Source organism: Penicillium hispanicum, assembly GCF_028827665.1.
Source record: "Penicillium hispanicum strain IBT 35686 chromosome Unknown utg000003l_segment0_segment0, whole genome shotgun sequence".
In the NCBI taxonomy this organism is placed as follows: Eukaryota; Fungi; Ascomycota; class Eurotiomycetes; order Eurotiales; family Aspergillaceae; genus Penicillium; species Penicillium hispanicum.
The window spans coordinates 2024114-2036645 of record NW_026623195.1 but is presented as its reverse complement, the minus strand read 5'-3'; the positions used below and the strand labels follow the sequence as shown (position 1 = coordinate 2036645).

General features: G+C 51.4%; 5 protein-coding genes across 5 annotated transcripts; 4 read left to right on the top strand and 1 right to left on the bottom strand.

The window, feature by feature from the left end:
• Nucleotides 1-277: 277 nt before the first annotated feature.
• On the top strand, nucleotides 278-1407 carry N7459_003186 (uncharacterized protein; the record flags this gene model as incomplete). Its single annotated transcript, XM_056942370.1, has 5 exons — nucleotides 278-328; nucleotides 384-696; nucleotides 776-883; nucleotides 943-1161; nucleotides 1217-1407. 5 exons carry the CDS (start codon nucleotides 278-280, stop codon nucleotides 1405-1407), a joined length of 882 nt encoding a protein of 293 aa, XP_056802253.1.
• Nucleotides 1408-3720: 2313 nt separating this feature from the next.
• On the top strand, nucleotides 3721-4152 carry N7459_003185 (uncharacterized protein; the record flags this gene model as incomplete). Its single annotated transcript, XM_056942369.1, has 1 exon — nucleotides 3721-4152. The coding sequence occupies one exon, from the start codon at nucleotides 3721-3723 to the stop codon at nucleotides 4150-4152; it is 432 nt and encodes a 143-aa protein (XP_056802252.1).
• Nucleotides 4153-4664: 512 nt separating this feature from the next.
• Nucleotides 4665-6811, top strand: N7459_003184 (putative CorA family metal ion transporter; the record flags this gene model as incomplete). The annotated part of the gene is made up of 5 exons (XM_056942368.1): nucleotides 4665-6321; nucleotides 6371-6444; nucleotides 6499-6551; nucleotides 6605-6658; nucleotides 6718-6811. The coding sequence occupies 5 exons, from the start codon at nucleotides 4665-4667 to the stop codon at nucleotides 6809-6811; spliced, it is 1932 nt and encodes a 643-aa protein (XP_056802251.1).
• Nucleotides 6812-6952: 141 nt separating this feature from the next.
• On the bottom strand, nucleotides 6953-8252 carry N7459_003183 (uncharacterized protein; the record flags this gene model as incomplete). The annotated part of the gene is made up of 2 exons (XM_056942367.1): nucleotides 6953-7970; nucleotides 8080-8252. The coding sequence occupies 2 exons, from the start codon at nucleotides 8250-8252 to the stop codon at nucleotides 6953-6955; spliced, it is 1191 nt and encodes a 396-aa protein (XP_056802250.1).
• Nucleotides 8253-8575: 323 nt separating this feature from the next.
• N7459_003182 (DEAD/DEAH box helicase) lies at nucleotides 8576-12277 on the top strand (the record flags this gene model as incomplete). Its single annotated transcript, XM_056942366.1, has 1 exon — nucleotides 8576-12277. The coding sequence occupies one exon, from the start codon at nucleotides 8576-8578 to the stop codon at nucleotides 12275-12277; it is 3702 nt and encodes a 1233-aa protein (XP_056802249.1).
• Between the last annotated feature and the right edge of the window lie 255 nt (nucleotides 12278-12532).

Genomic DNA, 12532 nt, shown 5'->3' with positions numbered 1-12532 from the left:
GTGGATTTGCATATATTGATCCTTTGGTGGATAACGTCCATTGCACCAGCTCCTTGTCTTTCGCTCAAGTTTGAAAGCGTGGTTGCACCGATGTCAGCTGTTTCTCTTGTACGATGACGTCACACGATATGGAGGCTGCAGTGCTTTGTAAGCGTGGGAGGGAGGGGCATGAGCATTCCAAGTTATCATTTTATCAGATTCGAGTGTTCGTGCGAGAAATACCTTTGTACAGCCACTCTCTCACATCGTGCCGAAATCCCACTGGCCATCTGCATCAATGGCTACCACCCAGAAGACTGTCATCGCTACGGGGTCCTCCTCGGGCCTGGTAAGCTTGCAAGGTCCCTAGTACTTGTTCACCAGAATTTCTAATACAGAAACAGGGGTTTGAGGCAATTAAACAGCTACTTGAGCGACCAGAGTCTTACACCTTCATCCTAGGAGTGCGGGATACCGAGAAGACTCAGGCTGCATATGACGAGCTGAGTTTTGACAAGACACACAACTCAATTTCCATTCTCCCGCTTGATCTCTCGGATCTGCGGAGTGTACAGCTCTTTGCACAAAAGGCGTTGACTCAGCTGGGTCCCAATCGTCTGGATTATCTTTTCCTCTGTGCTGGGACGCTTGACGATGCCAAGGGCCCCGGTCCTCACGGTTCCCAGTGGTGCCAAGGCTATGTGGTCAATCATCTAGGTACGTGCCAGATTGGAGCCCGTGGATTTCTTTCCTTTTTGAGATAGTCGACTGATGCACAACTCTTCACACGAAATAGCCCAGCACTATCTAACCCATCTACTACGCGAGACCCTAGCTGCCTCGCAGTCCCGCGTTGTTGTCGTTTCTTCTGGGGCGATCCGCAACGTGAGAGACCAGGATCCAAGTGAGTCAACCTGAATCTGTGTGAGCCATGCACTACTAACGCGTGTCATCCGCTTTCAGAAACACTGGATGTGGACCTGAAAGCAAACTCTGGTGCTGGCCGGGGAGTCGTGTACAGTGCCTCGAAATTCGTTCAGTTATTGGGTGCACACTACTGGCGCCGCGCCCTCCCATCGTGCACAATCATCGCCGTCTCTCCCGGTCTGATTCCAAACACCAAACTCGCCCAAGACATGAGCCTGTCCATGAATATGCCCGATGCCAAGACCGTTCCAGAGGGTAAGACTCCAGATTCAACGTTGGGTCTGCAGCAGACATCTAACGTTTCCAATAGGAGCCCAGAACCTGCTTCGAGCCTTCACCGCTGAGGACATTCCGACTGATCCGGAGCAGATCTTCTTGACCAGCTGGGGCGAGTGGTGGCCGAAGGATGTCTACGCACTTAGCCTTGATACAAGGCTGCAGGATAAATGGTGTTTGGCCCGAGAAGAAATTGAGGAGGCGGAGGGGCTTGCTGCAGAGTAATTATTGCTCTGCCAGTACTTTTCCAGCAGGGCCAATTGTGCCCGAGGAGTCTTTGAGTTGATATCACGCTTGAGAACCGCTTTGATACCTCTCTGCCTCCAATATATATTTCGCCCCAAGTGCGGGCTTCCCCTACGATATAGATTTGAATTCAAAGGAAAGGTATACCCTGAATTGCGCTCTCGACCACGTAGAAATATTGTTAAAGATATTGGCAATTCCTGGGATTACGTACGAAAAAAAAAAAAAAAAAAAAAAAGAAAAGAAAAGAAAAAGGAGAAAAAGCAGATACTACTAATCCTCCACTGCGGTGGGTCTCCAAAGCGGAAGTCGCGGGCGCCGAGGCCAAATCAAGACAGACATCACCGCAAAGCTCCCTCTAGAACTCAGAACTCCCCGCAAGCTGGAACGGACAATTGACGGATGCCGTCATTCCGGACTGACCGAAGAATCAATGATGTCGGCTACATCGAGTCATCAAAGAGCAAGTGCGCCCATTAGGCATCGCAAGAAGACCACGGAAGCTTGTGACCCCTGTCGTTCGCGGAAATTAAAGGCATGGTCGCCCATTTACGACGAGCCCTGTCAAGAGAGTGGCTTCAATACTTATACAGGTCACATTTGCAGTGCGATGGGTTGGACCCTTGCAAATCATGTCAGAAGATCAAGGCTCAATGCTTTTATGATTCATCGACAGCAGTCAGTAGAGTCAATGGGCAAGTGATATCACAAAGGTGAACTCAACCAGACACTAATTTTGATCCAGAGGACTTGATATTCTCAACGTGCGTGTGTCAGAACTCGAGCGGACAGTCTTCGGTGAAAGATCATACAAAACCCGAGAAGGCACAAGCCTACCACGTTCGTCCTCGCTTACTGGACCTGGCAATCAAAACTAACCCCAATATACAGGAAACAAGACTAGCGCGTTCAACCCAGTTCTCTCCGGCGTCGCGCTCTCTAGCAATGGCAATGGGTCATTCTCGTTCTACGGCCCCACGTCGACCCTCTCGCTATTCAACTCCACGCAGAGAAAGTTTGATCAATCAGAGACAAATATTGAAAATGACGAGAGGCCTAATAAGAGAGCCAGAATAGGGATATATGGGCCGGAACAATCCTCAGCTTCATCCATCAACATCCACGATCTTCAAAATACGTCTAGAACGAATAGTTGGAACTTGCAAGCATCTGTCGCCAGTCAACACATCGATTCGTTTTTCAATATTGTCTATGACACCGTCCCAGCCTTTTGCATTGAGGAATTCCGATCTACCTATCATCAATTCTGGGAAGGCTCGTCGGAAGCTTTGCAGTCATCTTACTCACCGCAGTGGCGGTGTCTGATTTACTCTGTGTTGTCGTTGGGTGCACTCTACTCAAATACGGGCCAAAATGATACGGAGTGCGCTGCCAAATACTTTACAGAATCCCAGGCTCTGATTGGGAGTTTGTTCGGCGCAAATTGCCTTGAAAGCGTCCAAGCTGCTCTGCTGATGGTATTCTCCTGCCTCTATAACCTGTGTGCTGCTCTCTGCTTACGGTTGACAAAGGCCATTTATGCACACCACGTTGGTCAGCCTGATCGTATGTATAGCACACTAGCTATCAGTGGCACCTATGCTGACATGCTCAAGTGGCTTATAATTACCTCGGAATCGCCATTCGCCTGGCGTATTCCATTGGTATAAATGACAACCTGGACACTGCCTCGGCCAGTAGCATCGATCCTCAGTCTGCACGTCGAACGTGGTGGATTATTTATAGCCTGGAATCCGAACTCTGTGTAGAGTACGGAAGGCCGCTTTGCATTCGGGAGACGGATGCTAAAGCATCATACCCACAAGAGCCATTGGTGGGCATTATATATCGGTTATTTGATTTGGACCTAACCAGAAAGGCAGGACCCCATATCGAATGTGAGCAAAATCACATTTATCGTGGTGATGGCAAATTTGGCCCGAATGCTCCGCAAAATCATAGACCTCGTTGGTACCCCTCTTGAGAGATCAGGGAAAAGGAACCAGCTAACTCAGCCATATAGGTCTCTAACATCAACGAGAACCAACATGCGCTGCAATCTTTTGTAGGCCGACTGATGAATCACCAAGCAGAACTTATGACATGGCGAGGAGACCTACCAGTGCATCTTGCTCCCAGGGACAACATGACAAACGAGGGCCTTGGAGCATGGGTCGGAATTCCTTGGGTGCAGCGGCAGCACTGCGATATTCAACAGCGTATGTGCACCCATTGCGGCTCCAATTGTGGAAAACTAACCAGCCGCCAGGATTCAATCATGTAATGCTCGTGATGCATCGACCTTTCTTTGCCGATGCCACTTTCTCAACGCCATTTTATTCCTCTAACATAGCTCGAAGCGTCTGCTTGGGCGCTTCCCGAGAGACAATTGAGCTTCTGCACAAGGCGACGACCCAGGGGATCGCCGTGCATGCTTGGTCTGCTTATTACCAGCGCCTCATGGCTTCCACTCTGATTGCGCTGGCCAATGCGTTGGAGAGCACGGCGGAGGAGAGGATTGGCTTGGTGGAACTGTGCTCCAAGAGCATAGAGGTTTTCCGGCGCATGCACTCGAACTGCTCAGACAAAGGCGTTGCTCTCGTCCAGAATGCCCTAACTCGGCTTTCGCCGGCAGGTTTGAGGAATATCGAGAACGTACCACAGCCCGAGGGCGACTTTCAAGGACCGGAAAGAGCGCTGGCTGGAGAGAACGAGCTTGCGTAGGATGGGAGGATGTGCAAATGGCGAAATGCTGCGCGGGCCAAATTTAGACCGAGTACCAAGCTTCGCACGGGCCTGAGGCTCCCTTGAAAAAGCGAGGAAAACGAGGAAGGCGCGGCCCTGCCGTCTTGTCTTTCTCCCTTCCAATTCTCCCTTCTCTCCCCCATCCCTCTTCAAATATTGGTCGCGACCAGTCTAGGTCTCACTGTCTTCTCGCGTTTCGCATTGATTGACTGCGCGGGAGATCAGCATTCGTCCACCCTTCAATGCTTAACGTCATTTCCCCGCAGCCATGTCGCGACTGATCCCTATCGAAGTGTCGGCGTCGCGCTGACCAAACGATTTCATTGTGACATTGTGTGCCGGCAGGCATTGCCGTGTCCTACTGGAATCCTATTTCCCATCTCTACTTGAGCCATTGGCGAAGTTCCTGGTACTGCCAGTGCGATTGAAGAGAAACTACTCAGCGAATGCGACAGGGTGCACCACGATCGCTAGATTGATCACCCGTCACCATGAGCATCCACTCGATGGATTATGCCCGTCGCGACGAGGTACCGGGCATATCCGTTCACGCCGTAGACCTTGAGGCCGGCCGCCAATCGCCGAGCTCTCAACTCTCTCCAAGAAGAAGGGAGGGGTCAGTTCCTGATGCCTTCACCACGGCAGCGGCTCGAGTAAACTCGAGTGACACAGCTAAACGACGCGTCCGACGTTCAAACACTGCTCGATCCTATCATCCCGAAGCCTTTGCACACGATGCTAACTGGCAACCTGGTACGGAGCCGGGAATCGATCCGACTAAGCCGCTCCCAGCATACAGCTCGGAATGGGCTTCCCACGTACCCGGCGACTTACAGAGGCATTGCCAAATCACAGTGGTGGACTTCTCACAACATGAAATGCGACAGTATGAGCTGGACAACGAGACATTGGAACCGTTTTTGGCTCGGGAGCGAGAACCATGGGTACAATGTCGGTGGATTAATGTCAATGGGTTGAGCTGGGATGTCATCAAGAGTCTTGGAAATCACAAGAAGCTACATCGTCTTGCTATTGAGGACGTGGTCCACACAACAAATCGAACGAAGGCCGACTGGTATTCTGATCATGCCTTTGTCGTGCTAACATTGCAGAAACTGGTCAAGCTGCAGGATGAGCTCAGTGACTCCGATGATGAGGAAGAACCCTCTCCCAATGGATGGAAAAGCAAGGACAGGAAAACCTCGGTCGCCAGTGATAAAAGTTCAATATCTGTGAAACGTCCGACCAAATGGCATGTCGTCGTCGAGGCACTCAAGGACATTTTTCGATCCAAGAAACCGTCTACCAGACAGAATGAAGAGAAAACCACCATCGGAGCGAGTGTTCGTCCTGGTCCACGCCGAGCCTCCTCGAAACGGGCCTCCCACTTTGGCGATGTAGCCAATGCTGCTGGGGCGACAGCTCGGACTCTTCAGCGGTTTCGGGGCGGCCCGAACGAAGGTAGAATCGAGTTTATGGAACGCCACGCTGTACTGGCTTCCAAAGGCCTGTGCGTGACACTGGAGCAGGTGTCTATCTTCCTGCATGCGGACAATACCGTGACTTCCTTTTTTGAAACAAGCGCCGACGATATCGAGGCCCCCATCGTCAAGCGTCTCAGCTCACCAGAGACAATTCTTCGGCAATCATGCGATGCCAGCATGTTGATGCAAGCAATTCTTGACGCAATCATCGATCTTGCGATTCCAGTCACCATGGCCTACCAAGACGCGATTGGTGATCTGGAACTTGAAGTGTTGACCGATCCAGATATTGATCAGTCGAAGAGTTTATACATTTTGACGTCGGAGATTGCAGTGCTGCGCAACTCTATGCAACCTATTGTTGCTGTAATCAATGCTCTCCGTGACCATCGATCTGCGCCAGTCGGCACACCCGGCTTCGGGGGTTTGCGCAATAGTCCATTTAGTCCAACGGGGGCTACAGGAGAGCCTTCCGATCTCCAATCACATTATGGTGTCATGGCCCCAAATCTGAAGAGTACGGTCGGATCCGGTGTGACAATTAGCTCCATGTGCAATACGTACCTGGGTGATGTCCTGGACCATTGTATTACCATCGTGGAAGGATATGATCAAATGCGACGCGCCGCTGATAATATGATTGACCTCATCTTCAACACCATCGGTGAGTAGATCGTACCTCCCGATCAAGGACAAAACTAACAATGTGATAGGTGCATACCAGAATGAAAGCATGAAGCAGCTTACTATCGTCACTTGTCTCTACCTACCGATGACCTTTTTGACAGTATGCATAGATTACCATTTTCTTTATAAATCTCGGGAACTAACTGGGGTATAGGGATATTTCGGAATGAACTTCAAAGACTTCGCCGGCATTGAGCACAGCGATTCGTAGGTCTGCCTTCGGCGCTTCAGAAACCGGTATGGTGCTAACTACATTTCAGATATTTCTGGAAAATTGCAGTCCCGTTCGTCTTTGTGACGACTCTCTTTTTGATGTAAGTCTTATACCTGCCATGGAACTCGAGTTGACCCACGCTAACGCCTTTGCGCACAGGCGTGATAAAATCCAACGTTATGCAGTAATGCTCGCGCAGAGACGACTGATTGTCAGCTCGAGGAAACAACGACGAGAAATGGAGAGGAGATAGTTTGAGGGAGGCTTTGATACCCAGACATCATGCAAGGTGTCGAATTCTTGTACATGTGTTGTCCTGAGCACAGACTTCCACGAAGTTTTGCATCTATATAAAACAGGTATTATACATACTCTTTCCTGTTCACATCAGACATCAAATACTCTTCCGTGTAAATGCCATATAAGCCTTCCACGGAAGTCGCCAATCTGAGCGAAGCAGCTCAGGTCGAAAGACGTCAAAATCGTACTGCTGCAGGCGATCCAGCCACAGTCGTGCACCGATAGCGGGCATGAAGACACCAAAGGCCCGATTGACCTCGTCGAGAGGGGACTCGCCCCCTCGGGCACCGCCAGAGATTTCGCCATAAGTATCATATTCGTGACCCTCTTCGCCTTCATGCTCAAATTCATGCCCAACATCTTGCCCAGCCCGCAAATTGCTCAGCATCTGCTGCACGGTGATTAAATGGTCACTCGCCCGTGTCGCGACAGTGAAAACCGCATCACGCAGCCCCTCCGCATCTGCTCCCCGCCGGAGCACCTCTTCCTCCTTAACGCCCGCCTGTGCCATCACATCCAGAGGTAGCATCACCGCGCCATGCTTGGCACCACTGCTCAATCCAAGGCTCGCAACACCGCCGCCAGTAGGAGCCTGGGCCGCCGGCGCCGGGAACGCAACCAACGGCAACCCGCGCAAAACAGCAGAAATACCCACTGCTTTCCCGATATGCGATGCGACGTGGTCGGCCGTGACGGATGTCATCGGCAGCGCCGATAGGGTCAAGTACATCAGTGTGGAGTAGGTATTCTCCGCGTAGGACTCGAGGGCGGCGATATTCGGGTACGGGTCGTTTGTCAGCGTCTGCTCGCGCGCGCTGATGAGTCGCGTAAGCCAGCCTTTGCTGATCCTGGCACGTCCTTGCGTGTGTTCGTGGAGATTGGAAATTGCAGAGGCGAGGAGGATTGCGACGGGCTCCTTTGGCGGTGCGCCGGCGAGAATTTTCGTCACTGAATCCCGCCAGAACTGGAGGCGCATCAGGCCGATGGTATGTGAGGATGTTGTGTCGGGGATCATGGAGAGGGAGACGTTCAATGCGCGTAGAGCGATGTAGAAGGGCCGGGCATGAGGTGGGATGAAGGTGCTCAGGGTATAGGAGGGCCGGTCATATTTTCTGACATGGTTGGCAGAATAATTAGCTTCCACTGTGCAGTTTTAAACGATGCATATCAAGCAAAAGAAGAGGAAGAAGGGTGAGCTGAAACGCTGACGGTGTGGCGTACGAGAGTAATGCGATGCAGTATTTATGTGCGCCTTGGACTTCCTCCGCCGTAATGGGCGCGGCAACTGATCGAGTGTGACTGAAAGGCCGCTTTTGAGGATTGAATGTTCGTGAAGATAGAAGGCATGCTTTGCTTGTCCGGCATGGCCGGAGGGCGTCTTTGAACGTGGACATCAGGGAGGTGAAGGATGTAGGTTGCGGTCGAGATGCCGAGAGCGATGTAATCCGCCTAACAGCATTGGTCCATCGCCTGCGGAGATGGTCAATATACTGAATAATGGCCACGAGACTCGAAAATCAATAGCAAGACAGACCCGATAAAGATATGTTGACGGAGGTTTTCTCAGTCTGCAGTAAATTGACCACCAGACAAGTCGAGAGCGATTGAAGTCGAACTTTTTTATCGCTGACGTCGATCGGTCCGTTTCGCGTTTCTCCGCGCGTCTCCCAGTTCTCTCTTCTCACCTTCTCGCGAACTTCATGCCTCAGCAACGATTATGAGCGACGAATTGGATCATCGCCCGCCTAAAAGACAACGGTTTTTTGTGGACGATCATACTCCCTTGTCAAATCAAAACCTGGGGAGTATCGACGCGTCGTTGCCACGCCACTGCCCCGGCCTTGACGAGCATGATGCTGAACAGGATGTCCAGCACGGTGGCCCAGACACGCGCCCTCCCAGGGATTCTGTACCTTTGAACGGGACCTCAACACAACCCATCGTTCCTCTCTTAGCAACCCAAACGCCGGGCCCCGCTGCCGTGGAAGAGCCTGCGACAGCTGCTTCATCGCAAAATGGAACGCGCAGACAGGAGCACCCTGTAACAACTACCATAGCCACCGAACCTCCAGCGCTCGCTACGAACGGATTCGACGTCGAGTTATTCACCAGTATCATTGGCGAGCGGCTGTCTGGTGGTGCTCTTAATGTCATCAAAACTGCCTCATCCAACAACGTCGAGCGAGCCGTCAACATCTACTTCGACGGATCATGGAAGCAGCCAGCGAAGAAGAGCAATAATGGAGCTGCTATGTCTTTTCAGAAGCCCAGACCAGTAAAGCTGCCTCTCAACGGTGCATCGTCTTCCAAGCCTTCCCAATCCGTGGGCGACACCCCGGTCGAACCCGAATCAGTCCTTCGAAGGCAACCGTCCTCGAGATACATTGGAGCGTTTGGGGTGGGTGGATGGGCGACTCGGAGTGGGCCCGCATTGCTCAATCATAATGATCCAGTCAAGATTGAACGTGCCAGGTCACAGCCAACTTCAAAGCGTGGGCGTGGAGGGAAAGCCATTCTCAACCAGAAAAGCGACATCCTCACTCGCTTCACAAATTCCTCTGGCCAAGAAATTGGACGACTTCCCCACGAGACGGCGGAATGGGTGTCAACTCTGATAGATCAGAAGATGTGTCATTTTGAGGCCGTCTGTGTCTGGACTCCCGACAGAGTTCGTGTCAACGATACAATCTACCTTCAATTAAGATGTTTCCTACGAAAAGAGGCGTTTCAGCTTGGTCCATTTTTTGGATCAGCCGTGGATGACAACAGGTCTACTGGTCTGTTTGAAGAGAAAGAGAGCACCGAAGAGAAAAACCTCCGACTGCGCCAAGTCGCACTTGTCAAACTATTCCATGAAATCGGTCTCCAGCCGACATCAATCAACCCGACTACAGAGAAGCATAAGCGCGATGGGCTACTCCGGGCGGCGGAAATGGCTGAACAGTACGATGGAGTCAAAAAAGAAAAAGTCAAGCCAAGCAAAGATCCCAACGACTCATCCGAGGAGGAAGAGACTCAGGAGCTAGAGGAGGACCAACTCGATACCCTTTATCGCAAGGCTCAGTCCTTTGATTTCAATATGCCTGAGGCTACTCCAGCCCCAAGCTTTGTCATGAACCTTCGCAAATACCAAAGACAAGCTTTACACTGGATGCTGTCGAAGGAGAAGGACAACAAGCAGGTTCGAGAGCGGTCAATGCATCCTCTTTGGGAGGAATATACGTGGCCGACTAAAGATGTTGACGACAAAGATCTGCCAACGTTCGAGGGTATTGATTATTTTTATGTCAATCCTTATTCTGGCGATCTGAGTGTAGATTTCCCGGCCCAGGAACAGCATTGTCTAGGTGGGATTCTGGCCGACGAGATGGGATTGGGCAAGACCATCGAAATGCTTAGCCTCATACACTCTCACAAAACCGAACCTGACCCTCAAACATCCAGTGGCATCAGTTCAGTCAATGACCTCGCAAGAGTACCTAATTCCTCTCTTAGCGTGGTTCCCGCGCCGTATACAACGCTGGTCGTTGCACCTACCTCGCTGCTTTCTCAGTGGGAAAGTGAAGCGCTGAAAGCCTCCGAGGCGGGAACAATGCGAGTATTGATGTATTATGGGGCAGACAAGGCAGTGAATCTTCGAGATATTTGCTGCGAAGCTAAGTATGCGTCCGCGCCTCATCTAGTTGTCACTAGCTACGGTGTTGTGCTGTCAGAGTTCCGACAACTCGCTCTACAGCCCATGATGGCGGCAGGTGCACACGGGGGCTTGTTTTCCGTCGACTTTTTTCGTATAATTCTTGACGAGGCACACCTGATCAAGAACCGTCGTTCGAAATCAGCCAGAGCCTGCTATGAGCTGAAAGCCACTCATCGCTGGGCTCTTACAGGAACCCCAATTGTCAACCGACTAGAAGACTTGTTTAGTTTGGTGCGCTTCTTGAAGGTTGAGCCATGGAGCAACTTCTCTTTCTGGAAGACTTTCATCACAGTGCCTTTCGAATCAAAGGAATACGTCCGCGCCCTCAATGTCGTGCAGAGTGTCCTGGAGCCTCTCGTGCTTCGGCGCACGAAAACAATGAAAACTCCAGAGGGAGAGCCTCTAGTACCGCTTCCTCCACGTACGATCACGATCGAGGAAATTGAGCTCTCGGAGAAGGAACGAGAGATTTATGACTGCATATACACTCGTGCGAAGCGAACATACAATGATAATGTCGAGGCCGGCACGCTTCTTCAGTCTTACTCCACCATCTTCGCGCAGATTCTCCGTCTCCGGCAGACTTGCTGCCACCCTGTTCTTACGCGTAACCAAGCCATTGTTGCGGATGAAGAGACTGCCGCAGCTGCAGCTGATGCAGCTAATGAGTTCAAGGACGACATGGATTTACAGGAATTAATTAAACAATTCACCGCCACGACTGAGAATACGGAATCAGAGGACCGCTCTGTGAAATTCACTGCGCATGCCCTTCGCCAAATCCAGACTGAATCGAGCGGCGAATGTCCCATTTGTTGCGAAGAGCCCATGGATGATCCGGCGGTAACAGCTTGCTGGCACAGCGCTTGTAAAAAGTGCCTTGAAGACTTCATCAATCATCAAAAGAACAAGGGCGTCGAAGCTCGCTGCTTTTCATGCCGTGCTCCAATCGATGCGAAAAACATCTTCGAGGTCGTCAAACACCCTACCAACAACGCCACAGCCCTTGAGCAATTTACTTCGAATGAAACACCGGCGACTAGTTCGGAGGCTGCGCCGCGAATCTCGCTCCGCCGAATCAATCCCCTTTCTCCATCCGCCCATACCTCTGCAAAGATCCATGCGCTCATCAACCACCTCTCCCGGGTGCCACCCAATACGAAATCCGTCGTCTTCTCTCAATTCACCTCGTTTCTGGATCTGATCGGTCCTCAACTCGAGAAAGTTGGCATCTCCCATCTTCGCCTGGACGGGACTATGCAGCAAAAGGCCCGTGCTGCAGTTTTGGCGGAGTTCACCAAACCTGACGAGACTTTTGAGGACGAGATAATTGATACCGAGGACGAGACTTCGCCGATGACCCGTGCATCCACCTCAAAATCCTCATCTTCCAAACCCTCGCCGACAGTCCTCCTGATTTCTCTTCGTGCTGGCGGCGTGGGACTCAATCTCACCGCCGCAAACCACGTCTTCCTCATGGATCCATGGTGGAGCTTCGCCATTGAGGCGCAGGCAATCGATCGTGTGCACCGGATGGGTCAGATGCGTGATGTCTCAGTAACACGGTTTGTAGTCAAAGACTCCATCGAAGGCCGCATGCTCCGAGTCCAAGAGCGCAAGATGAATATTGCCGGTTCATTGGGCCTTCGCGTGGGTGGCGACGAATCGGAGGACAACAAGCGGAAAGAACGGATTGCGGAAATGCGGATGTTGTTCGAGTAAACATTCGATCTTCAGTACGGATATGGGTAGGGCGTATTGGACCTTGGCTTGGGTATATGGGTTTGTCTTGTGGTTCGGCGGATACCCGGTTTGGCGTTTCTGCTTTGGCACGGGCTGTGCTATGTGCTCTACCAGGTGAGCACGATGTCGTTTCTCTTCGATTTTTAGATCTATATCCGTCAATCTACGTCCAAGGTCTGATAGAATACAGCTGTTTGAACCCTTGAAATCTGATATGCCGAGAATGGACTGAAG